General features: G+C 40.3%; 1 protein-coding gene across 6 annotated transcripts in view; it reads left to right on the top strand.

The window, feature by feature from the left end:
* fbrsl1 (fibrosin-like 1) overlaps window positions 1-26471 on the top strand; it is a 280246-nt gene that overhangs the window by 170844 nt on the left and 82931 nt on the right. For all 6 annotated transcript variants that reach the window (XM_088300656.1, XM_088300613.1, XM_088300637.1 and 3 more), the window contains exon 6: window positions 12583-12612. In XM_088300656.1, coding sequence (XP_088156782.1) covers window positions 12583-12612 — 30 coding nt within the window. The remainder of the gene's footprint in view (window positions 1-12582; window positions 12613-26471) is intronic.

Below are 26471 nucleotides of genomic sequence, written 5' to 3' on the forward strand. Positions count from 1 at the left end.
CTAATTTATATATATATATATAAATATACACACATGTATGTAGCTTTGCGCTGATCTTGTCGCGTGTCTGATCTTCATTTGGTTTGACTGTCGCCATCGTCTTTGGGTGCCGTCTCCGCGAGCAATGATGTAAACACGTTCGGCATGTTGCCATCCGACGTCCAAAAGGAGTCTTTGCAAATAACTTTGGTTTAAGATTTGGCCTCCGCGGAAAAGCCAAACCAAATCCACACTGTGGATGTCGAGTTTCTCTTCATTACCAGCTCCATTTCGTGGTGACTTTCCGCCATGGCTACACGCCACACAAACAAACAGGGAGGAGAGAACGCATGCAGGGTACACTGTGTGTTCTGTGATTGGTTGGTCGGTACGTGTCAGCGGCTCTGATCCGCCATAGAGCTAAACCGTATACGTAATGTGCCCTCTAGACAATCTGACGATTTTACGGCTTTATGAGATTGTCAACATGTTAAAATCCTTAACGATCTTATATTGTCATATAGCCCACCACTAGTCTAGACCATAAGTGTGTGCAAGTGTTGCGACTTGGAGGTTAAATACTGTAACTTTACCACCAATCTGTGTAAACAACTCTCCAGACATCACGATGAATTGCTAGCAAAGGCATCCGAGCCAATTCAAACGCAGCAAACTATGCATTTGCCTGCAAGATTTCTTCAAGATCCCCACAGGCTAAGAACATTACCAATGCCATACATATGTTTATTTAAATATATATATATGTTAATCCATATTGGATAGAATTGCTAGGGGCTTCACCTGACTTTTAAGTACTTGGCTTTGATTTTGGATGTCACTTAATTTCTTGAATTTCAATGGAAAAAAGACAGAACTTAAAGTGTTCTATCCCAGTGGCCCTCCTACCTCCAACCCCGTTGACCTGGGCATCTTATCTAAGGCCAACAGTCTCAAACTTGGGCTTTGAATTAGACAGTGATTTTAAATTAGATCGACAAATAAGTGCTGTTGTTAGATCCAGCTTCTTTCATCTCCGGCAGCTGGCTAAAGTGAAGCCCTTTCTTTCTCAGTAGCACTTAGAAACATTATTCCATGTATTTGTTATATCTTGGCTAGATTACTGTAATGAACTTTTTTTTGGCCAGTCAGTCAGTCCTCCCTCAAGCATCTCCAATTGGTGCAAAATGCTGCTGCTCACCATCTAACCAGAGCCCGGAAGAGGGAGCACAGAACCCCAATTGTGGCCTCACTTTCCTGTGTCCCAGTGCATTTTAGAGTTCATTTTTAGATACTTCTGTTTGCCTTTAAATCTTTCAATGGCCTCACCCCAGTGTACCTCTCTGAGGCTCCTCCACCCCTACGCACCTACCCGCTGCCTCAGGTCTGCGGACCAAATGACGCAGGAGGTGCCGAGAACTCGGAGGAACCTTGGGGGGGGTTTGCGCCTTTTCTCTGGAGTGCCCTTCTATTGAATTTTAGGCAAGCCCCCTCTCTGTCCACTTTTAAAGACACGTTTTGAAGACACGTTTTTGTTTTTTTTTTCCTTTGGCTTTCGGCTCAAGACTGTCGCTGTTCTGCTGTTCTTCTGGTATCTATTTTATATATATGTATGTGTTTTCATTCGTGGTCTAATTTAATGATTTACGATTTTTAACTGGCACCATATGGAAAATGCTTTGTTCCAGCTCCAGATGTGTGTGTATATGTGTATGTATATAAAAGTTCCTCAAACAGTCTCGCCATGTCCAGACCAGTCAAAAAGAGAACCTTGAGGAAAGAGTTGTCAACCATCCCGTTGAGTTTCATCGAATGTGAGGCAAAACCCGAATAGCATACAGCTGTTTCCTTGCTGCCACAAAGGAAGACAGATGAAGAGCAACCCCAAGAAAAGGGATACACACTGAGGGAGGAAGACGGAGAAAGCTTTCCACTCTGTGATGTGCACTGATGTAGCTCCAGCTCCAGGTCAAACGCTGCCAGTGTTTTGTGTTCATCTTCATCTCATCTCCCCAGTGCTCCTCTAAATTATTCACTGCCTGAAGATGTGCGATGTGGCTGCCTCTCTCCCCCTTCACTCGACAGAGCTCTCTGTCTTTCTCGCTCTGCTTCATATCATTTCCAGTTTTTGTCATGTGGAGGCTTGTTCCAGAGGCAACAAACTCCTCACGCAGCGTGTTAATCTTCCCCTCATCTACCATCGACCATTCAACTCTCAACAGAGCATTCATCCCTCAAACTCCTTCCCCCACTCTTTGTCATGCCTCACATGCATCTTCAAGTTTCCTGGTTAATTGGAGACAGTGACTTTTTTCTTCTCTTGTGTCCTCACAAAGTAGTAGTCTAGAAGCTCTTCTACAAGATTCCTATTTAACTTTTCCACCTTTTTAATTTCTATTAAATTGTAAGTAGCAATTGATTTCAGATGATGCTGGTCTTTTTGAATGAGTTGACAGGAAAGCTGCCAGAGACACGACAAAATTTTACTTGTTGACCACCAGTAATGATGCAATGAACACTTATGTTTGATAATCTTAATTCCATGTTTGGGCTAGTTCAAAATCAATACGTGTCATATTAAGATGTCCTTTTTATTTTAAAGCCATATCAGCCAAGCTATTCTTACGGTAACGTGATCAGCACATATTGTATTGTGAAACAAATGCAATGGACTTACTTCACCACTTGGAAGGCCTTTATGATGACATTTTGCTTGCATCTCTGCTGATGAAATTGGTGAAAGGATTGCGAAATAGTCTCTCTGAGGCATCAAAGCACGCACTTTGAACTTAGGTCGGTGCATTCTATTAGTTCACCACTAGATGGCACTAAATTCAACACACTGTCCTTTAAAATTCATGGCATCACTTTGGAATTAACGTATTTCTTGCGGATAAAACCGATTGTTAATGATGAACACAGTTTTATTTAGCGCGGTGTGGTTCCAATATTTTCGAAACCTGAAATCTATATTATATTATTAACACCTGATCCAGCCATTGTTTATACAACTATATATATATATATATATATATATATATTTTTTTTTTTTTACAACAATCACAGGGGAGAACTGGACAGATAGGCAAGATGAGTCCACTTGCAGCCATTGCCACAGGTTATTCATTTGTAATTCTCTACCCTCCCCACAATGATGTTTAATCATTGCTGAGCGCAAGCAGGAGGTACAAGGGAGGCGGTGCTGGGAAGTGAAGCATTCTGCTGGTTTCCTCAAACCAACTCTTCAAACTACCTACCCACCCTCACAATTGCTGTCACCCAGTTTGAGGCCCCCTCTGGCATGATGACAAGCCTAGCGTGAAACGCTTGGCTGCCCCCTTAAATTAGCAGTAGAGCCCCCCGGCGGCACATGCTTCTCATGACCAGCACACAGTGGGCCACCGCCAGATTCTTTTCATTACGACTGGGGCCTGCCAACCGCCTGACTCCCCTTACTTCCTCCCAACGACTCCCTCTCTCTCCTCTTGCGTTCCTCCCGTGTGCTGGCCTAAGCTCAGCACACAGCATCTGTAGTGCTCGTCACCTTACTTAAAAGGCGGGGGCGTGATAGGGAAGCTAGCATTATATCCAGAGGATTTGAATGGGAGCATTTGTATGTGCATCTAGAGATGGGTCTAGTTGGGTTGATTGCAACTCAATGTGTTTTTTTCTGTGTTTTCATTTATGAAAAGAGTACCAAAAAAAAAGATTTTAATAGTACTTAAACCACTATAATGGCAACTGGAGTGGTACAGTACCTAAAGGGTGGTGAACACCTTACAAAACGTTTTTCGGACTGGGAATGATCATTTCCATGTGACAACAGAAATGATATTGTAAAGAACAAAAAGTATACTAAGTACATATTATGCGCCACATAAATTAACACAACTCCTTTGAAGACTAAACTCCTTTTTTAATCTTTTTCTCAATGCTTACTTTGGGGCTGTTGTTGTTGTTGTTGTTGTTGTTGTTGGGCTAGCGCCTGGGCGGGACCTCAGAGCAAGGATTGCCCAGCTAGCGCAATCACCTTCTGCGTCTCAGTGGAGAGGACGTTGTAAGGAGGAGGTGCATCGCCGAAAATCTTCTGCCGGAGGGGGATGAGTCGGGGGCACCGCAGGAGCCAGTGCTGGACTGTCTGCGGCTCCCCTCCACATAGTGGACATGTGGGGTCGGCTGTAGGGCAAAGGAGGTGCTCGTAAGCCCGGAGCTTGGGGTGGTGGCCCGCACGGAGCCGAGCAATGAGGACGGCGTCCTGCCTTGATTGAGCAGCGGAGCTGTCTGCGCGCCAAGAGAACCCTTCATAGGCGGCTGCGGTCCGCTCGTGCTTAGGGGGGTCGTCACGGATGCGGCGTTTGATAGTTGTCGCGGCTGCGCGAAACGATACAGGACGGAAGGCTTCGGAGTGGTTGGAGGCGGCCTCTTTGGCTCGGGTGTCGGCGAGTTCGTTGCCGGGCAGACCGCAGTGGCCCGGGATCCAAAGAAGAGAGGTCTTGCCAGGGCGCGCATTCAGCAGTTGCCGGATGTGGGCGGTGTCTGCGGCGCGGCTCGAGATGGCCTGCAGAAGGGATTGACTGTCGGAGCAGATTGTCACCTTCGTGTGGGCGTTTGAGTGAACGAGCCACTCGAGGGCCATCGTTGTCGCTGTTGTGCCCATTCACATTCACAATCAGTGGCCCATCTTTTAGAAAAAAATGGTTTAGAACAAATATATTTGGGAATATTCCCTCTTGTTGACCACTGTAGTATCAAAGTTCTATTTCATTTGTGGTTTAAAACTGAACTATGTAACGATAATCTTTACTGAATTTATTGGCAGATTAAACTTTTGTTTTGGTATGATGTTAGACTACTTATGTAGTCTAACATCATACAAAACAAAATGACACCCTATCTACACTCACCTTGCGCTGTAAATGCCAACCGTATCACGCTGTAGTTCAAAATGTTATTTAGCTTTACAAAAATATGACTGGTTAATGAAAATGTGGTTTTAATCTTGAGCTCAAGTCTCCATTTCTATTGGCATTCCAGAATCATTGAGAACGAGAAACCCAGTTGAAGTAGTGCAGAGAGTGAGAAAGAGAGCGATGAGGGTAGTAGCAGTACAGAGCGATGCCCAGAGGCTCAATATGTTTCTCACTGGGCTACATCTGAGCTGTAGACGGCAGCTTGGGCCGCAGGGTAGCCTCTCCTCACTCCATCAAACTGTCAGGCATCCAGCGAAGCTGCGCAGGGACACTCTTTCAGCTGCCCCCAGGGCCAGTTCAAGTCAACATCCCATTTCCTTTCCTCCTCGCCTAATTTCTTCAATGCCCGACTTAAATTTCCAATGCCCAGTGTCTGGCTAGAGCACTAGGCCTGGGGGCATGTCAAAACAGTGGGAGCTACTAAGGCTAGTACATGTGCAACTGTGAGAGCATTCAACTCTAAAGGGGACAAAGCTGCAATCATATGTAAAAGCTAAATGGATTTTTTGTGTGTGCGTGTGAAGATACAAAACACATAAATCACTTTCTTTTTTTTCGAACTTGTATTATTTTCCCTCCACATTTTTGTTCCACAGCTATATTCATTATACAAATCCAAATTCCCTGTGCCTGTATCTGGCCGGTTTCTTCTCTGTCTCTGGGCGAAAAGATTCTCCCTGCTCCCTCCCTCATACATCTGCCATTACGGTCTGTTTTTTTCCCCCTCGTCAAACTCCTCTACGGATCATACCAGCAGTCCAGTCAGTGTGGTCGCTTCACTGCAGTGAGTGCTCAGGGATTCCATCTTAGAAATGAAAAGGCAGTCCTTTGCTTTAGTGGAGCAAGCGAAGGAAAGTAAGTAAGGGAATGCTCCACTTTTACTTCTCCCACTATCCTTGTTAAGCCATCTGTAGTCTCTACACTGTCCTGCATTCTGGCAACATATTTTGCATGGAAGTCGAGCAGAGTTCTGGTAAGTCCCCGAGCTGTTTACTGGGACTCTGGGTAATGTTAAAGTCTGGTTTGTTTGGCCCCAGGTCAAGACTATATCTATCCCCAACCACCTTGATTTACATGGCCCCCACTGATACTTCCCTTTGGTTTGTCAGCTCCAAACCAGAGGCCCCTGTGTGTTTGGGTCATGCAAAAAGCATTTTTCCAAACGTCTTGTCATTCTGTTTGCGGAGCCAAAGTCTAAGGTTCCCAGATCAAATGTGTTTTTTTACGTGAGAGCCTGCCTAGTCGTATTCTGTAGCTTGATATCCTTTCTCTGAACAAAACTTCTGTTTTATCCCTCATTGCCTCTGGAGTTTACGACTTCAGAGGCGTCAACATTTTGTAAATCTAGGTACTGCTGGGCTCACCCCAAGATAATCACATTGCTTCCTATGCAGTCTTTCACTGAGGTCAAGGGTCAAATGCCTGCACAGATTTGATCCTTTTAGCAAGTCTCATTGTTTACTTGTGCTTGCACAACTAATCGAGTCAAGTGCATGCACTTGATTTTGGATTCTCTTGATTTAAGTCATCACATGCTTTGTGACCTGTACACACTCGGTATTGATTGTTATACATGTCAATTTAAGATGTGCGTGTCTGACTCATATGGTATCCAATGTTTTAACTTGTTTAATAGGGTAATACTTTTGCTTCACATTCTCTCTCACAAGGATCCGAGAAACCTTTCAGTCTTGCCACACGGTGTCTTGACAGACCCACATCTCTGATGGCCCACCCCATCACAGTGACCACAGGCCAATGGTCTGCATCTGTGTATCCACAGGTGGGGAATTGCTGTAGCAAATTGTTGTTCTACCAAACCCGGACACTTTCTCTAAATGGACCATTATCTTCTCATTTTGTACTCAGTCTAGGAGGTGTGTGTGTGTTTGGATGCTCTCCCTTGCAAACAGAAATACTGTTATTTATGGGCCTAGACATGTGCCTTCCAATCGGTTGACATTAGGCCTGATTGACTAAGATCCAGTAAATTACATGTTTGTACTAACAGTCAGTGTGTGCTGCTGCTGGGAATATTGCATGCATGTGATCTACCAAGATTGTGATCTTTTGCTAAAATCTTAGACAGCAGACTGTGAATTGTGTGTTCACTTTCTGTGTTAACACACAGATTGTGCGCTGTTGGCAACAACTGCAAAAATGGTGGGGACTTAAATTTTTAAAGAGGGTTTAGGACTATTTTAGCTCTCGTGGTTTTTACCGTGGACCGATTGGGGGAGTACTGCACGCAAAGAATGAAGTTTGAAGTGGAGGAATTGGAAGTGTTAGTGGAAGAGGAAAACAACGACATTACAGAGTTCAAGAAAAGAGTTGGATTGTGCGAATAATTTGAGGGAAACCAGCACAAATCCTGTCTTATTCCATTTTTCAACTGCATAGCAAATTAATGTACAGAGGAATGTCCATTCTTTGTAACATTGTTTTTTAAGACACTAGGATTGGACCGGGAGAGGCCAGCACCAATTTTCACTTTGCGAAATGCGGAGCTGAAATGCTCTATAGGTGATGTAACATGACTGCACATTTTTCCTGCCTTACGCTGCTTCTACTTTGCATGCTGGTTGCATCTGCCGTTGAGTCTTTAAACATGAAAAATCAGCCTTTGCAGTTTGTCTCGAGTTTGATGATTCAAGTTGTGCGTTAAAAAAATTAATCTATTTACATGTACTCCTCCTAAAATCCACAAAATTAACTGCAGATGTAATCCTGAGTGCACTCGGTTAGTAAATTAACGTCCACTATAACGTCTGTTGTGTGAGCAATCAAGTTTACACCGGTCTTTGCACCTAACTGTGACAGATCTGTCATGTTTTGATTTTGTATCACAAGTGTTGTTATCAGTATTCAGGCAGGCAGTTTTTGGTGCCACTATTTGGAAATTGCTGTTCATCCCGAGTTCTCTCTCTGTCCCTGTGGCACAACTGATGTCTGGCTTTCCTCAGAGTGTGACAAGTGGAACCGTGCGATTAATTTGAACCGTTTGGTTTAATGTGTTCAGGGATGTGCCACGCTTATTGTCTTCGCTGTACACGTCTATCAGAATCTGGCAGAGCAAATGTCCTGGAGAATCGAGACATTCAGCCCTCCCTCTTACCATTACCCTTTTTGTTCTCCACTCATTTCTGAGATGAGATATCAGGTCACCATTGGGGCCTGCCTAGGTCAATACATGCTTAGAGCCAGGTTTGGAGGGACAATAAGTCTCCTCTCTGTGAAATATTGAAAGTTGTGTGAATGCCATCTGTCTGATGTGCTGGGTGAGGGGAGGGGATCACAAGGAATGAGGAAGCAAGGGGCTGAACAAGGATGTACAATGGGTGTACACACAATTAGTGAGTCACCTAAAGTAAGGGGACGGGTTTTCCACCCTGACCATGCCATTGTTTATTGATCTATGTATGCATGTCTATGGCAAAAGGTGCAAAATGATGCCCTTTCTTCCCATCTATCATTCAAGCAGGGGCCAATCAAATGAATGTTTTGGGCTTATTTTATTGCTCTCAGCCATAGCAAATAGCGCAACAAGGCAATTGCACAAAGCGATGAGAAAACAACTCAAACACCACTTCCACCCAATCATGCCTGCATCTCTACAGCACCCCCCCATGTCTGTTCTTATCATTGTTGTGTTTACTTTTCTCTAACCCCTGTTGGGATCAGTTCGTAAAGTATAGCAAGTATTATTTTGCTAATGCTGTTCACCAAGGACAAGCTTTTACTTAGTGAATAGAGTAAGACAGTTATTACTGCACCCATCACTGAGGGTTCAACTTGTCTCGAGTGGTGGAGGTTAGCTTCAGTAGGAAATTTGGTCAGGAACAACGTGGTTTTCAACATGGTGCTTAAGCAACGAAAGAGTAAACGCCAGGGAACAAATGGATGATGATTTAAAATTTGGATTGTCTCTTAATAAATTGTGTAGAAATATGTTGCAATAAATTTGCCCTCAATCTGTTGTATGAATGGAGAATCGATTGAGAAAAGGCCTGAGGCAATTGCTCTAGTGATGCTCAATTCTCTGTTAAAGGTCTTACGACAAATGACAACGTTCCAAAATAAGGATTTTATTTTTCATTTATTGAGTTTTTGTTGTTGTGTAATTGCGCAGAAAGATCTGCAATCAAGATACAAAACTGCAGGAAGAACGCATAATCCAGATTAAGAATAATATATTCAGAATGTGATTTTTTCCTTTTTTTTCCATTCGCATAATGTACTAGAAACAGCTCCACAAACCGAAGCGTGTAAACAGCCTCTCAGTCTCTAATTAAAGCCAGCAGTCTTTCCCCATGTTGTAAATTACTTGGCTGCACAATATTAAATATGATATTACAGTATTTGGCGACGTTATTTTTTTTTAACAGTAGTTAATATCTGTAGACTCAGCAGATATGTTCAGCCTGCATTTTTTAATCCTGGTTTATGTTCTGGGATGCAACGCACCTAATTCATTCCATGAAGATTTCCTCAGTTCTTGCAATTTCTCTTCATATCTCCATTAAAGTAAAAATTTCTTTCCTTTAAAACTGTGTGATTTTTTTCGTTACGCACTAATAATTTGACAATTTTCTAAATATAGGCTAGTGCAAATCCATGCAAATACTTCATCAGGCGATGGAACAATCAATGACACACCTACTCAAATTGAACATTTTATTTTGCATATATTAGAACAAGCTAGTTCTTGCAAAAAATATATATATTATCAGGATAAGATGGTTATTTTTATGCGTTAAAACATCGATGTAAACAAACCCTTTTGATAAAATACTTTTTATATCTGAATGATATTTGACATTCTCTTTTCCATCCAATATCTGTTCCACTTCTCCTCACAAGGGTCGCGGGGGTGCTGGAGCCTATCCCAGCTGTCATCGGGCAGTTGGCAGGGGACAGCCTGAACTGGTTGCCAGCCAATCGCAGACGAACAACCGTCCGCGCTGACATTCCCTTTTGTAGAACAAAATATGTTTTTAATAAATTAACAATAAATTAAGCTGCTGCTGTGATTGTTCCGTATAACGAACAACTGTATATAACTATAAACGATTTATCAGCTGGTCTGCATGGTCTGGAAGCAAGACACTTTTCTGCGTGCCCCCTAATCATACATTTTTTTTAACATGAGATTTCTGATTTAGTTTTTGAATGAGGCAGCAACAAATTTTGAGGTGGATTTACGCCACTCTTTCACCATTGTGACCCCCCTGGCATGGTTCCCAACCTTCTAAATACTTGTTAAACAACAAGTTGAACATTGAAAATGTAAAATGAAGAATGAATACCAATCTGCAGGCTGTGAGATGGATATGATCTATAAGACCGACGGCGGACAATTACTACAAAACGGCTAACATGAGACAAAGCCACTCGTGCTCTCATTGGTTGATCTCCCACCCGGAACCAATCATGCACCTTGTATGAGTGCCCGTGGGTACGTACAAAGCCTCAGAGTCAATTAATCTCCGAAACAACGGGCCTTCTCGCAGTATGGCTTTATCATTCCTTTTCTGTGTTTTTTGAATGAATATTTAGGCAAAATCCGGGAACAACTGAAGCCGCGAAAAGTTAAGCATTAAGTGGCAAGGGATTACTGAAACATGGCAACCATCTTGTCAAGACAATCTCTGTTCTTGCAGGATCCAGTGTTTCCACAGAGATTAACGCATGTCTTCCTCACCGCCATGACCCATGTTGCGTGCTTTCCGTAACCAATGTGCTGTCACGTTGCGGTGGAGGTTGAGGAGGACCCAAACGCTGGGAAACGAGGAATGGGAAACTTAAAGGGTATTTAATTAAGAAAAACAAAAGGCAAACAAGGTCCTTGGAAAAACAAACATATCAAAAGGGCAAAACAACAGAGATGAACAAAACACGACTAGACTGAACTAAACTTGACTACGAAACAGGTATGACGACATGAACATTTAACACTGACAGCGACAGCAATAATGGACAAACAAGAACTGAAAGCAACCAGGGAACTAAATGCAAACAAATTGACGAGACAACGAGGAGCATCTGGACAAGACACAGAGGGTTGGAAGGACTTGATTGGTTAACACAAGGGCTTGGGTAAACGAGCACAGGTGGACACAATAGACTTGACGAGACAGAAGACCTTGGAACACAAGGCCAATACATGAAAGTAAATGCTAAACCAAAAAACAACAAATACAGATCAAGACATGTGCCGCTTGGAAACATGCAAAAAAATAAGTTTAAATAACATTCAAACTTGAATGAAAAATAAAAGGGAATTTTGAGCATACAATTATTTCATTAATTATCAATTCAATTGATCAATAACTGAAAAAAAACAATCTTGTGTCAATTTGTAGCCAGCATCAATGTGCGCAATACATCGCACATCGATAAACCAATGTGATATATCGTTACAATTCTCCTCACGAGGCAAAGTGGCGCCCTGCCTCACGACTCCACTTTCCAAGGCTCTGAGCCCTTGCACTGATTACTCTTGTCACTTAATTATACATTTGGTCCCATCACACTGGCAACAAAAGGCTGCTGTGTCACCATTGACCCAGCTCCCTCTTTCAAAAACAACAAAATAAAGAGGGTCCACGTAAATATGTTTCCAAGGTGACTTAATTGACAAATTGAAGGTGTTTTGTTCCCTCATTTCTATTTGCTCAATATTGTGCTGATTAGCATGTAGCCTGCTATGAGGTCCAATGTGGGAGGCCTGCCACTCGCAGCGCAAGTTTCTCGCATAGTTTGTTTCAAAGTGTCTCACAGTTACAGACAAAGATGCATCACTGACAAATGTGAGAAATGCGAGTAAAGAAAATGTTGAATGGGATCAAACTTGAGGATTTTACTGTATTGTTATTCTAAATGGCAGCCTTCACTTCACTTTATACTTTGGTTCAGATCCAGTGTAAAATATTTCTTTTTTTCTGAATTTAATAACTTACATTACTCTAGATACGCTTTTTTTTCTGTGAACATTTCAGTGCTGACGACCTGAAGACCTCAGTTAGACTAGTCAGACTACCCCTTTCAATTCCTGACTGAATAGAAGACAATTTGTGCTTTGACCATGCCAGACAAGGCATATTTTTGAAAGCAGCCTTGTTATTAAGTTCCTTTAGCATTTTAGAGATGGGAATGCAACTGAAAGACTGGTATTTGTCACAAGGTGGATTGTTAAAGACCACACTTAATAGGCTCTAAGGACACAGACAGTCAAAGCTCTGTGCCCTTGAGATACCATTGTCCAATTTAAAAGCACAGTTAGAAGGCTAAATGACAAGCAGCCGCTGAATGTGAAGTCATTGAACAGGCTCTTTTTGAAAGAACACACTGTGTAGAATGATTCACTTTTTTTTTATACCTTTTGTATGTGCACAACATTCAATTTGTTACAGAAACATCAGAATTGCTCCGTGCGGCTGCGTTGCTTTTGAAACTTGAAAACCTCTCCGTGACTACTGCACTTTTCCTTTCTCCGTTCTTCCCGTATCGTTTGTTTTGAAAGCTGTCAGTGAATGAGAGGGTGTACACAAAAATAACACCGGCATTGATTATGAGCTGCATGGGGAGCCTAATGAATAATTCCTTATATTTCCTGTCTGCTTCTTTTGTCTTATAGTCTGACAGTGAGAGTGACATTGACAACAAGGTAAGGCTGCTTTCTCTGTGTTTATGCACCCGACCAAAATGTAATTTGGAAGGAAATCATAGTTTTTGGTGTGTGTGTGGGGGGGGGGATTTGAGGGAATAGGCGTTCTGTCAGTCTTACCACTGCTGATGAATTTACAAGACTCAAGAATGGGATGGGGATGTTTTTGAGATTAGCATTTTTCTGTATAAAACAACATGGAATGTCTCTTTTGGGGTCGCACATCCCTCAATAACTTCGAAAGTAAAGAATAGCTTGCATTTCCGAACTTAATATGTTGCCTTTTTTCATACTTGAATGACTGCATATGATAGGCTGATATTATTGTACAGACTGCATTGTAAATACGGTACTCGTGAAGAACAGGTGGTACCAGGTCGTCATTAGCGTTAGAACTCGAGAGTGGTTCTGATCCTATTTGGCTGGCAATATTTGTGTTAGCTTTGGTTGTCCCACTGTGTCCCGCTGTATGGTGTGGTCACTACTATGCAGAAGAAAGTCAGATCCCGTAAAGTAAAAAGGACACTTCTCCTTTAGGACAATTTAGTCGTGTCTGGAGGAAATCGAAACCTGGATGACTCTTGAACTTCACCAAAAAGAAAACCCAGTGGCCCTTGTACATTTGACACTGCTGACATAGGCCCTCTGGCATCTTATCTATAGCCAACAGTTTGTAATTTGGGTTTTAAATTGGACCAGCAAATTGGTGCTGTTGTTAAATCCTTTTTTTTTTTTTTTTAATTTATTTTAGGCAGCTGAGATGAAAATTGTTACCAAGTCCAGTTGGGTACATATGAAAGGCAGATGAAAAGGCAAAGAAACTTTGAAAAGTGACATGGAGATCTTGCACATTGTAGATGTTATGCATGCAAGTAGGATTGAAAGTAATTGATCTCATGAATGGGCAATATTGACTATTTCGTAAAATGAAGTGAAGAAGAATCACATGTGTCAGACAAAAAAAAAAAAACTCTCAAAAATCTATTCTGGATTAACAGCAGTTTGCTCAGATATGTTGAAGGCCAAACACTATTACGGTATTTCAAGAATGACGATATAAAAAATATTATACATGGTTTTATGAGCAGACTGATGTACCAAGGAGAAGGGTAAATCTTTTTCTGAATACCAAGCATTTTCATTTATTGTTGCTGACATGATTATTCCAGGTAATACAGTCATGCCAAACTACACGCAAATACCAAACACACTATGTAGTAATTTCTGTTCTCTTAATTAATATTTTGGTTTTGTCTTTTAAGTGTTTTTTTAATTTATTTATTTATTCATATATTGATTTTTTTAACATATTAATCTCAAACCATTTAGAGACTTCTGATAATTCACTATTTATACATTCAATAAGAGATTCACCAACAGCTCGAAAACTGGTTGTATCAGTAAATAATGAAGGAAGAAGATTGTTGCAGGACAACGTCAAATCATTCATGTAAATTAAAAACAATAAAGGGACCTAGATTGATACCTGGTGTACCCCAAAATGACTTCTCGATTTGTTTGATGAAACACCATTCATAAAACCAAATTGTTCTCTGTTATCAAGATAACTAATTAACCACTTGAGGGCATCTTCCTGAATCTACTAAGCTTTGAAATGAGAATTTTATCATTGACTCTATTAAATGCTTTGCTTAGCTAAAGAAAAATCTACAACAGATGAGAAGTTACTCATTTAGCTAAGTGCTGTGAGAGCCTCCCAAAGACCAGTTTTTCCCGTAGGGTAAAATAGATACTTGGACGGGCCGTTATTGAAGGCCTTTGGATAACCGGTTTTGAATACAGGAATGACTTAAAGGGGTGTTCACCCCACACCCAGCCTCTTGCTCCAACCCTCACTATTATTTGAAATCGGCACTCAAAGGGGGCGTTTCCTGGAGGACCGTTGGGATTGCAACGGGAGGGTGGGAACGTCGTGGTCTGGCTAAACTGGTCATTTGGAATGACCTTCTCTTGGACGTGAGACAAGCCCCCTCTCTGAGTTCTGATATTTAGCAAGGCATAAACCTTTGCACCTGTAACATGGCTGAGTAAACATATTTCTCTTTTGGAATTTTGGATGTGGATCTTACCAACACGCAACTCCACACAAGGCAATTGTATGCATGCAAACACATACAGTACAAACTACTGCTGATAAAATCACATCCTTCTCGGTTGAGATCAATATTAATCCATTGCAGTTATCGTACAAAAATAACTTCTTGTTTGTTCATCCGTGCAGTAATCCTTGTCTTCGGGTAACTGGGGAAACGTAGGTGTGTTATGTAAATATCCAATCAAATATCCGTTGTCACATCAACAAGTCTTAACCGTTTGACATTTGACAGATGTTGTCAGTCATTCAAGTCTCATGTATTTGTTTAGCTCACACTAGGAAATGGTTGGTTGGTGGCAGCCGCATGCTTAAACGACGCAGTGCCTTGAGGGAACTTCACTACATTCTAATTCCTTTACCATTCAGCAATTACTCCCTGGTAAATGAAAGAGATGGTATTCCTAATCTCCTGTAAGCATGGCTCCCAGTTCCGTAGAACTTTCTACAGAGTCCCCTATAAATAATACATTGATAGCATGCCTGATTTACATTAAGTGCAGCTTGGCATGTCAATATTCTTTTATCTTTTTATTGAAACGAGAAAGGAGCAAGTCCGCAAGCTAGCTGATGAAATAGAGTTACGTTACAAGCCTGTCAGTCTTCATGCAACTCCCTGGCATCACTGCATGAAATGTAACACAAGGAGGCTGTGAATGTTTTGTTTGTTTGTTTTTTTTAACCCTTATATCAGTTCCATATACTATTGGAATTATCGCATAAACCTGTGACATTATGGACTAAGATTCCAAATAGTGGCCACTAAATTAGGTGTTCGCTAGAAGTGTCAAAACGAAACTATCAAATTAATCGACAACTAATTTGATAATTGGAATTAATTGTAATTCCCCGAGATGATGTCCAACTATTAGGCAGCGAGACATATTTAAATTTAGATAAAAGCATACAATTATTGCATGAATTAGCAATATGCGTATTACACAAGCCACTGTCGTGATATCAGTATATATTTTTTTATGTATATATTGTGCAGCGATGGCCTCACAGTGCAGAGGTCGTGGGTTCAATTCCGGCTCCGGCCTTCCTGTGTGGAGTTTGCATGTTCTCCCTGTACCTGGGTGGGTTTCCTCCGGGTACTCCGGTTTCCTCCCACATTCCAAAAACATGCATGGGAGGTTGATTGGACACTCTAAATTGCCCCTAGGTAAGAGTGTGAGCGCGGATGGTTGTTTGTCTATGTGTGCCCTGCGATTGGCTGGCAACCAGTGCAGGGTGTACTCTGCCTACTGCCCGAAGATAGCTGAGATAGGCTCCAACACCCCCCGCGACCCTCGTGAGGACAAGCAGTACAGATGATGGATGGATGGATATATTGTGCATCCCAAGTTTTATACTGTTACTTTAATGTTTTATTATGGCATTGGCGTATCAATGGTGACTCCTGCACCGTCCGAGCACCACTTACTCGGGCTTTGAAAGCGGTGCTGCCAACACATCACCAGCTTGGTGGCACGGGCATCCAAGTCAACGACTTTGGAAGCTCCAAGGAATGAGGTTTTTCAACTGTACACGCCCGTTGCTCAAGCTGGCGTCCTTTACATTGGGTCAGATCTGTAGATACTGCATAGCTTCGGCAGCAGCAACATCAGGCAACAGCAAGAGTTTTCAACAGATTATAGAAATTAGGTGCTCACGCACAAAGTCAGAAACTCAGTGATTGATAATCATTGAGCAAAATTGATACGGTCAAAAGCATGGTTACTTTTCATGAAGTGTTATGGCGACAATGCATGTTGCCACAAGTGTAATCAATCATTTAAACAAACACATGCAAGCCTAACAAAAGTGTAGAAAATGTGCATCTCGCCTCACAGAAGTGCTTTTTACTTTTTACAGTCCAACAACATGTACTCTGTTTCTCAACGCCGGTTTTCTTTTAATAATAGTTTATATTTATCCTTATAATTTTTTTGCAGTTATTTGTTTTGGTGTTTTTCTAAATAAAATTTTTTAAAAAGTACAGAGAAGGCGTCGATAAGCAGAATCGTTAAGAATGTTTATACCGATGACCATCCCTTGTGACAGCCCTGGTGTTTCCCTCGAACAATGGTGTCGGTTAAAGTGTTGTGGGCCAATTCCTAAGATTGCGATCTTTAACTAAGATCCCAAATAGTTGGTGCTAAATTGCTTGCTCACCCACTGTAACAGATTACAGTCGCTGTTAGCGAAAGGTGTAAAGGTAGTGAAGACTGATGATGTGGTTGTGGCAATGGTTTTCAGCATGTGACGAGCACTAAATGAAGTTTGAAGTGATGGGATTGGAAATATTAGTAGAAGATAAACACGCATATTACTGTGATACACAAATCATCCCCCAAAAAATACAAAAGAAAAAAATGCATTTCTGAATCAAAACAAAGTCACAATAATTTTCAAAACATCTTTACAGTGGAAAGGGTCCGTTCTCACCACTCATTTAGCTTAATGTGACTTTTGGCCCCCATTCTGTTTAGCAGGTTAAACACTTGGATGCTGTTCAAGATTTGGTGAATTATTAGCAAAGACTACTCATGTTGTAGAACAGCATAAACAGATTTAATGATTTTCGTCCAAGCTCCGAACCTTGTGAGACCCCTCCAAGAGATGAGCTAATTTACTGAATGAAATATGAATGTGAAAATGGAGTGAAACTAATAAGTCCCATGCCAAAGAGAACAGAATTCTTTTTGTTCTCAATCAGTTTTGACTGAGGTCATCAATAGCTTTCACTTGTGATGGTAAAATGTCTTAATCCATTATAGTTGGGATTAAGAATAAAGCACAAATTCTTTTTTTTTTTTTTCTTTTAAGTGCCGTGAGTTTAAAACAGTGATTTATTGCAGCCTTTGCTAGCAGGCAGGATATTATCAAAGCTGTGTAGCTCGTGAAGTTATTTCTAGTGAGAAGTATGTGAATTCATGGATCAATAAAGCTACTGTATGACTTGTTGGGTACAATGCTGAAAATTAACGTGGCTTCTTGTACTTTTTTTCAAGAATATTAATCAAGCATTGCCGGTTTACTGTGTGAAAGAAAGTGGAAAAAAACATCTGGGTAAAGGTTAAACCAGCAGTGGCCTTTTCATTTCATTTCAAACAGATACTACTGTGATATTACAGAGAAATTACTACTACAATGAAAAATATGACCCATTCACTGAAAATTGCTGTGAAATGTAGGGCATGTGTGACATTATTGAGACCAGCTATCATTTGACATGAGGGGGGGTGATTGACAAGTGAAACAATGGATTCCACTCAGTGGAAGCAAAGCCTCTCAACTGCAATTGTGTGTACTCAAACTTAACCAGTTGTGATGATTTGCTTCCGCTTTTTGCCAAGACAGGTGCCCGCTTCTGACCATATTGTTCCAATGAAAACAAACCCTCCTTTCATTGTGAGCCACCTGACCACACACTGTTTTTCACACATTAACGTCGTTAGACTGTTGTGTCCAGGTGTGCCCCCAACTGAAATTAGTTACACTATATCTGAATAAACCAATGACACCATGCCACAGCAAAGTCAGCACTGATCTCTGCTAGGGATGCTCGCTAACTGTTTTTTCCACTAATATCGATAACCAATAAGTTCTCTCTTCTTCGTTCTTTTGGCTGCTTCTTCTTCGTTGGTTTAACTCAGTGTTTGGAGGTGGCTGCCCTCTGCCGACAACATGCACAATGGTCACAGTTTACGTTCAGATTTTTTTTTCTATCAGAAATATGATCAAAGGAATTTTCTATTGATATCTATATATATAATAATAATAATAATAATAATAGACGCATTATAGAATAATATGACGCATATATTCTTCTGACTATTAGATGGATACAAACATACAGCTACTAGTTGCCTGTTAAAAAAATGCAGTGAGTAATGTAATAAAAGTACCATAATATTAATGTAACTTGAATACATTTAATCACTTTTGGATTGCTCCAATACCAGATATGTTGAAAGAAATGAATACAACAAAAAACAAATCAATATGATTTATTTGGGGATATTTCTCCATTTATTTCCATTTTATGGCTGTTGCATATATATGCATGGTATGGGGATTCTGGTGGAAGCCCGAGCAGCCACAATTCAAATCCAAAGCACAAGAAATGTGAAGGAGACTTACTGACGACCACTTGTGCACCATAGTGCAGAAACAGTTAGACGGGTAAAGAGATAACTTCATCTGGTGAAGGAAAGTAGATTTGGCATATGCAAGAAAGGCCTTGCCACCCAAATTGTCGTTGGTGTAGCGTGGTAATGTATCGCGAACATCAGTTTAGATGCAGCAGTCTGCTCATGTGTCTTAATGGTCGTAACTCAGATATTTCTGAGTAGGGTTAGATCGGTTTAGTAGGAATGTAAAAGAAAAAATTGTTTATTTTGCTTCTGTTTTGTTTTCTTTCAAGCCGTTGGAAAATCCCATCCCACATACTGAACCTATCACCAACCATTGCCACTTTAAAGGATGCAGTTACTTTGAATATTGTACAACAAACAGGCCACCTACCAGGCCGCTGTCAACTTCTGACAGTTTTTATATGGATGGGAAAAATGTACCAGCTTAATGTTTCGACACAAGTGATCATCCATCCTCATCTCTTTAATGAAATTAGATTAAGTTCACCTGGGAAAGAGCTGAGAAAGCAGAATGCCTCACCACCTCCTTTAATCTAAAACCAATTTGCCAGTAATATTCCTTTCCCCGAAGCTTGGGATTTGCCGGCCCTGATTCAAAATGGAGGAGGAACGAGATGAGACCCGAGCTGCCTGGTTGCATTCAGCTCCCCACAGGCTCTGAGAAATTAGAACTGACGCTGGCAACACAGGCCTTAATATGGAGATGTCATTTTTTTCCCTCCTCTTCATGTGGACGATGTGGCTCCCTTACACTTTGGTCTTTTTCTTCCTGTTTCATCTTTCATTCACATTGGTTAACTTAAAAAGTCAAGGGAGACAAATTACTGCATAAAAGATTACATACATTTAATATTTTCCCCCAAAAGGTAATTTAGTGCCTTATTAACTCATTTACTACCAGCCGAGTAAAAAAATAAATAAATAAAAAATGGATCTTTTACGTCTTTAGCCATCAATGGTATTAAATGGGTTGAGATAATGTTTGGACTTGGGGAATTTATGTCGGACCACCAAGGTGACAAGGAGATTGGTTACTAGTCAACTATACTTTTGAAAAGAATGAAGATTTGTATAATCTTTGTCAAGATATTATTCATAATTATTACCAGTACTAGTTCTGAAGTATGTGCGCATTGAGGCCCACCATATTCTAATTTGTGTGTCAATTTGTACAGTAAACATAGAGACAAGTTGTCTCTGAAATTAAGGTGGAAGCAATATTGTACAACCACAAGTGTGATCCGGGGTTCTGAGCGAAGTGAGTCAAAGGGCAAGCTCAACAGTGAAACCCAGCCCCAATGCAAGTTGGGAAGAGTAGGGATGATGACAGTAAAAGACTTGTAGCTTCTGCAGGGTCATCTAGCAGACAACCCTACTGACATCAGCAAAGATGGCTTGTCACTTGCAATGCGTATCATAAAACAAGGCAGGGACAGGGAAGATGGCGGCTGCGCCATTGATATGGCACACAATAGCCTGGCTCTGGAACTCTCTTGAAGGTTATCACAAGTGTCAGCATTGTTGATGGAAAAAGACAAGATATTCTAAAGCAGGCGTGAGCAAACTACGGCCCGGGGGCCAAATGTGGCCCGTTAGATGTTTTCATCTGGCCCGCCAAACTTTATTATTATAAAAAAATAAATGAATAAACCATGTTAATGTTTTATTTTTTTCAATATTCTGGTCTGTTAAACACAGATATTTTGTTGTAATGCTTTTGTTTATTTTCTTTTAAAATTAAATGTATGTTTTTTCTCCGATGAGGTGAGGTTACCAAAACACTCCATCCATCTGCTCCTGGTCTGGCCCCTCTGTCAAATTTTAGAACCCATTGTAGCCTACCAATCAAAAAGTTGCAATAGCAGCATATTTTATTTATATATATGTTTTTACATTTTATTTATTTTATATATATATATATATATATATATATCACATTGGGTTTTTCTCACAAGGGTTGCGGGCATTCTGGGGCCTATCCCAGCAGTCTTCTGATAGTAGGCGGTGTACACCCAGAATGGATTACCAGCCAAACGTGGGGCAGACATCACACTCACCATCTCACCTAGACAATTTAGAGTGTTCCATAAACCTTCCATTCATGTTTTTCAAAATGAGCGAGAAATTCAAAGTACCCAGGAAAAACCCACACAGGCACGGGGGACATGCAAACTCCAAACAGGAAGGCTGAAGCCCGGGATTGAACCCTCTCGATCGAACCTGTTTTAGCAGGTAGTCGTACGAACCTCTCGTCTTTCACCATCCCGCGCATTAATTCATTTATTTATTTATTAGAATTGAATCAAGTCAAAGCTAGGAAAAATGAATTTTGAAAAATGCCACAAAACACAACTAGGACTGGACCATACAAGACTGGCCTAAATTCATCTTATCTGATGGGTCTGATTTTCAACAGCTCTATGTCTAATGGTTAAATGATGACCCGCAGAGTGTAAGCAAGTCGCACCACCAAATTTAAAAATTGCAAAAGACGCATTTCTTAGGCCTCATTCAAGGTTGCCGTGGAAGAAAGATAGCTGCCTTCTGCTCTGACAATTTTCCCCAACTGAGACGATCGGTTTATCCTGCAGGACAATGCTGCGTTCCACACAATGAGCTCAATCAAGATGCGGATGAACGACCATTAGATCAAGACCTTGTCATGGTCAGCCCAATCACCAGACCTGAACCTCAGTGAAAAGCTCTGAAATGCGACCAAGAGGAAGATGAATGGTCACAAGCTATCAAACAAAGCTGAGCTGCATGATACATTAGTAGTGTGTTTGAATAAATTGTAATTTGTTTTTGATTATTATTATTTTTATTTATGATATTTTTTAATAATTTGAGATCTAAAACACTATAGTTTTGAGCTATTTTCATCATTTGTTTCCATTTCTACCAAAAAATGTTTTAAAAGGCTATATTTGGAATTTAGGAGTTACGTTGTCAGTGAGGTATAGAACAAAATAATAATAATAATAATAATAATATTCCCTTTATTAGTCCCACAATGGGGAAATTCGAGATTCGAACCCAGGCCTCCTGGGGAGACTGGGTCCTGAACGCGGCGCCTTAGACCACTCGGCCATCCTGGCAGCCAAGAACAGACAATGTTCCTCGAACATATTCCTAAAAATAGCAAAACCAGAGATTTGATAATTTGCAGTGGTCTCTTAATTCTATTCGGAGTTGTATGTTGGCACAATGAAGCCTCAACATCAAAATACGCTAAAGTTTATTTTTTTATTTTTTTTTTTTACAAAAAAATGCCTCAGAATTTCTCATCACGCATGATGTCAGCAAATATAAGACAATGAGCATATAAAGGATTTATCGTTGAGTGTGGATTCTTTCTCATGCTTACGCAATAGAGCTCCAGTGATGGTGTCGATGAGAATTAAAATGATCATACAACAGGTGGTGAAAAGGTGTTGCAGCATTTCGTCTTAGCAGCCTCTGTTAAAAACGTAGCTTGAAACGAGCCTTTCAGATTTTGTCTTGATTGGGATTTCACAATCGCTTTTTACCACATACACAAATGTGCAGACGATATGAAAAAGTGAGCATGAGCAGCAAGCTTTGTGATGAAGTTTAAGTATAATATACACGTTTACTGACTTCATTGGGACATAAAGTTGGTACTCGTTGTTGTGGAATGTGATTTTCTGATTCAAGGCTGAACTTAAAATACTAAGCTTACAAAACTAACACACAGCTCAATTTATGTCATGCACCCCAGTTTAAATGATGCAGTCTTAACTCATGTGCAAAATCAAAAGTTTATGCAACACGCATCCAGTGAAGCAGCAGCCAAACAGACAAAACCTGTTGTGTGTCTCCATTATCCTGAAGTGACATGCCAATATGTTCTTACTTTTTAAGTCATGTATTTCGAATAACAATACAATTAAAATTGACTCAAGATTGGCTGCAGATGTTCTGTGGCAAGTAGAAAAAGACACAAATGGTTTTGTGTGCATGGATGTAAGATTTGAGTGTTTCTGACCGTGCATAAACATAACACTTAAGTGGGGTTTTATTCAATAAACATGGATGGACTATAATGACTTACACATGTCGTCTGGCTGGAAATGCAAGACTGTGTGTGTTAAGAGCTGGCACTTTGTGACTTGACTTGGCAGAACGTGGCTGCTTAACACAGGAGGGCTTGATTTTCTTTCACAACAAATGGCCTCTGCAATTGTGGCTAAATATAGAAGTCCCTGTTGTCGTTGGGGTTACACTTTCCTTGAAGAAACATTACATCCCCTTTGGCATGGAATGAATCTCAGCCTAAATCTTTAAATGAATATTCCGAAAGACTAACCATTTTTTTTTCTGGGACAAATAGGCCAGTGAGCATAGAGCTCTGTAAGTTATGCTATGTCAACTGTCAGGCAAAGAACACCATTTTGCACCGTTGTGCTATTGCTAGCTTATTGGGCTCAGATCATGAGTGATACACAACAGAGCCAAGTTACAAGGCTAAGGCAATTTAGAAGGAGCAAGTTAGGGCACGGCAACTACTTTTAAGAAGTTGGTATGGCCACTTACTTAGCCGCCGTACCTCTGCCCTAAGGGAATTACTTGAGTCACACTCCGTCTCCTAATCATGTTAGCTCCTTTAATTGGTTTATAGAATAAAATTTGCATTTGCATTTTCCTCTTGGGATGCACTAGATGAGTGTGTGTGATTGCTTACATTGTGATGTTTGACATTTCAGCAATAGAAATTAAATCAGAAGAGTACCAGGAGATGACAGATTATTACACAAGTCAACAAATTGTTGCTGATTTTTTTCTAATCAGAGACGCAAGTAAAATTTTTCCAGACAATTGTTCTGCACTAATTCCAAATCTGCCCTCATTTTCTTTTTTAGCACATTGGGTTTTTGTAATAATAATTATTATTGTATAATAATATATTAATATACTAATATAATATGATGTCCAATGCAGTGATATATTGAGTAACATTTATGAATTAAGGGTTAGTTTCAGCATTTTTTTCTTTTCTAGGTCAAGCAGAAACAAAAAAAATCAAATCTTCAAAACCTGATGTATTAAAAAAAATCCTCATCATCAACACCACGTTTAGTTGACAGACAGAATCCACCTCTGATTAAAACTCACTGTTGACTAGTGTTATCTTTCCAGCAATTTTTTTTTTTTTCGGTATGCCCTTAATGTTGCAATGTGGTAAATAGCTTTCCAAAATGTTCGCCGATGTTCACTTGTGCAGAGTCGGTTAAAGCACGGTTAGAGCTGCAGCTCCGTTTACTGCAGAAACGACTGCCAGATCTAAAATCATGGAAGTCCCTTGGACTCTGGAGGGAATATTGTGTGAGTGAACTTCTATGAAAAGTGGAAATCTGAGAAACTGAGAGAGTATGCTCAGGGGCAGCTGCCTTCAATTAAGCCCAAATCCTCATTCACTGCACTCTTTTATGCGCAAATCCATGCTGCTTTGATCCGTACCAGCCTGTGGAAAAGGTACATGGCTCGGATAATTAGAGGAGGCAAAATAATGTCTCCTTAAGTATGATCAAGTTACTAGGGAGCAAAGGTGAGAGTAAGTCACAAGGAAGTCTCAAGTCGTAACCTTCGAGTTTCAAGCAAATCCCCAGTCATTGTAAAAAAAGAAACAAGAACCAAGTTTCAAATTGGGTCAAGTTTTGGTTCGAGGAAGTCATAATTCAAGTCAATGTGTTTTCACAGATCGTACCACAAAGGTTTATGGCTATAAAAATTAAATGAACACATGGAAAATTGCATTTGGTTATTTAAGAATGTACCAATATTCTTGAGAGTATGGAATAAATGTAAATATATACTTATTTTGAATAATGCATATTATTTTTTAACTAATGTTTGCATGAGTGTTGACAGCGAGCAATAGTTCTACTTTTAGCCCAAAGCTAGTTAATTTTTTTTTTCTTTGAGGAACAGTTTTGCTAATGAATGACTTAATTTAAGAACTAATTTAATATTTTTGAAGAGGAATTGGGTTGTGAAGCAAGGGTTTTATTAAACTCCAAAATTATGACAGTTTTAAGGGAGTTGAATGTAGTGCTGCAGCTTTCGTTTATTTCGCTATTTGACTTTCCAACTGAAAAGTCGATTGAATAAATGTGCATTTGGATAAACTATAATTGTACTTAATACCATACACTTAACAATGTCCAATTGGTTTCATTTGTTATATAATCAGCTGTTTTTATTTCTTAAATTCACACGATGTTTAGCAGCAAACTGTATTTTCTGGTAAAATTTTCAGTGAGGCAATTTTAAATCCTCATATAAATTTCAGTTTAAACATATTTCTTGTATCAACAACACCCGGCATTGAATAAATAAATAAATAAATATAACAGCTTAGACCAGCTAACTAGGAGTGTCACGAAGTTTTGAAGCTTGAAAACACCTTGAGCGGAAACAACTATTTCTTTCATTTGGTTTCGCCGCAATGTTGCTCTGTTTGGGTGCATGACCTATTTCACTCTAATGTCTTTCTTGACCACACTTGCCACAGTCTTCACCCATGTGACTCACTCCACTCGCCATGTCACACAATTCCAACAGTGTGCAAAATCTAAAAGCATCAGCAAGATGTGACGATTAAACGTTGAAATGATAAACTAATAATCCTTGGGAAGCATTTTAAGGACTTTATCTAATTTAACAAACACATTTTAGTTGATGATAATAGGTAATATTAAACATTTTTGGTAATAAATATCTGTAGGCTAATTGAAGATGTCAGATAATTGTAGCTGATTTCCAAAGCAGGACAAAATAGCGTAAATTACACCTTAGCTTTTTTACTTAACCAACTCCTACAACATTGCATGACATCAATGCTTGGCACTAACTATCCCGAACAAGCACATGGTTCGTTTTCTCACCAACATGCTGGCAAATCAAACCTTTGTGCTGAAGATCAGTTATGAACAGTTGAACCGTCCTCCCCATCTAAGAAACGTAGCGCCACAGGGATCATGCCTCTTACCCACGCTCTTTAACATCAACAGATATTTTTAAAACCCAGTCTCACCAGTACAGATATGCTGATGACCGGCATTGCTCTCCCCTCTCTCACAAAGGCTTTTGGTTTGGTGGCAGAAGCACTTAATACCGATATGGCTTTAATAATGGAAAACTTGGGAAGGTCGTGACTCAGACTGAGTTTACCCAAGACCACCATCACATCATTCCACTTGAACAACAATGAATCTAGACACTCACTCAGACTCCACTTCTGCATAATCCATTCCTCTTGTACTTAGAAGTGAAGCTTCACCAACAAAAGCATCATATTGACAATCTCTGTGCCAAACTTGCGTGACAAAACAACCTGCTGAGATGGTTGGTTGGCTCGTCCTGGGTTGCTAGCACAGCCTACTCTGTACAAGTGCCCATGCGTTTGTCTAATGCACTGCCAAATATGCCTCACTGACACCATGTCAATAATCAGCGAATGTCCGCACCCTAACCCGAAAGATCTCCACCCGGTACTATCAGGCATTGTATGCTTCAATTTGGCTGAAATGATGGCTTTCACTTAATTTTCATTTGCCAATTACTTTCCTGTTTCACTTACC

Source organism: Idiotropiscis lumnitzeri, chromosome 1, assembly GCF_059441095.1.
Source record: "Idiotropiscis lumnitzeri isolate Australia: NSW breed Sydney's pygmy pipehorse chromosome 1, RoL_Ilum_1.0, whole genome shotgun sequence".
Classification (NCBI taxonomy): Eukaryota; Metazoa; Chordata; class Actinopteri; order Syngnathiformes; family Syngnathidae; genus Idiotropiscis; species Idiotropiscis lumnitzeri.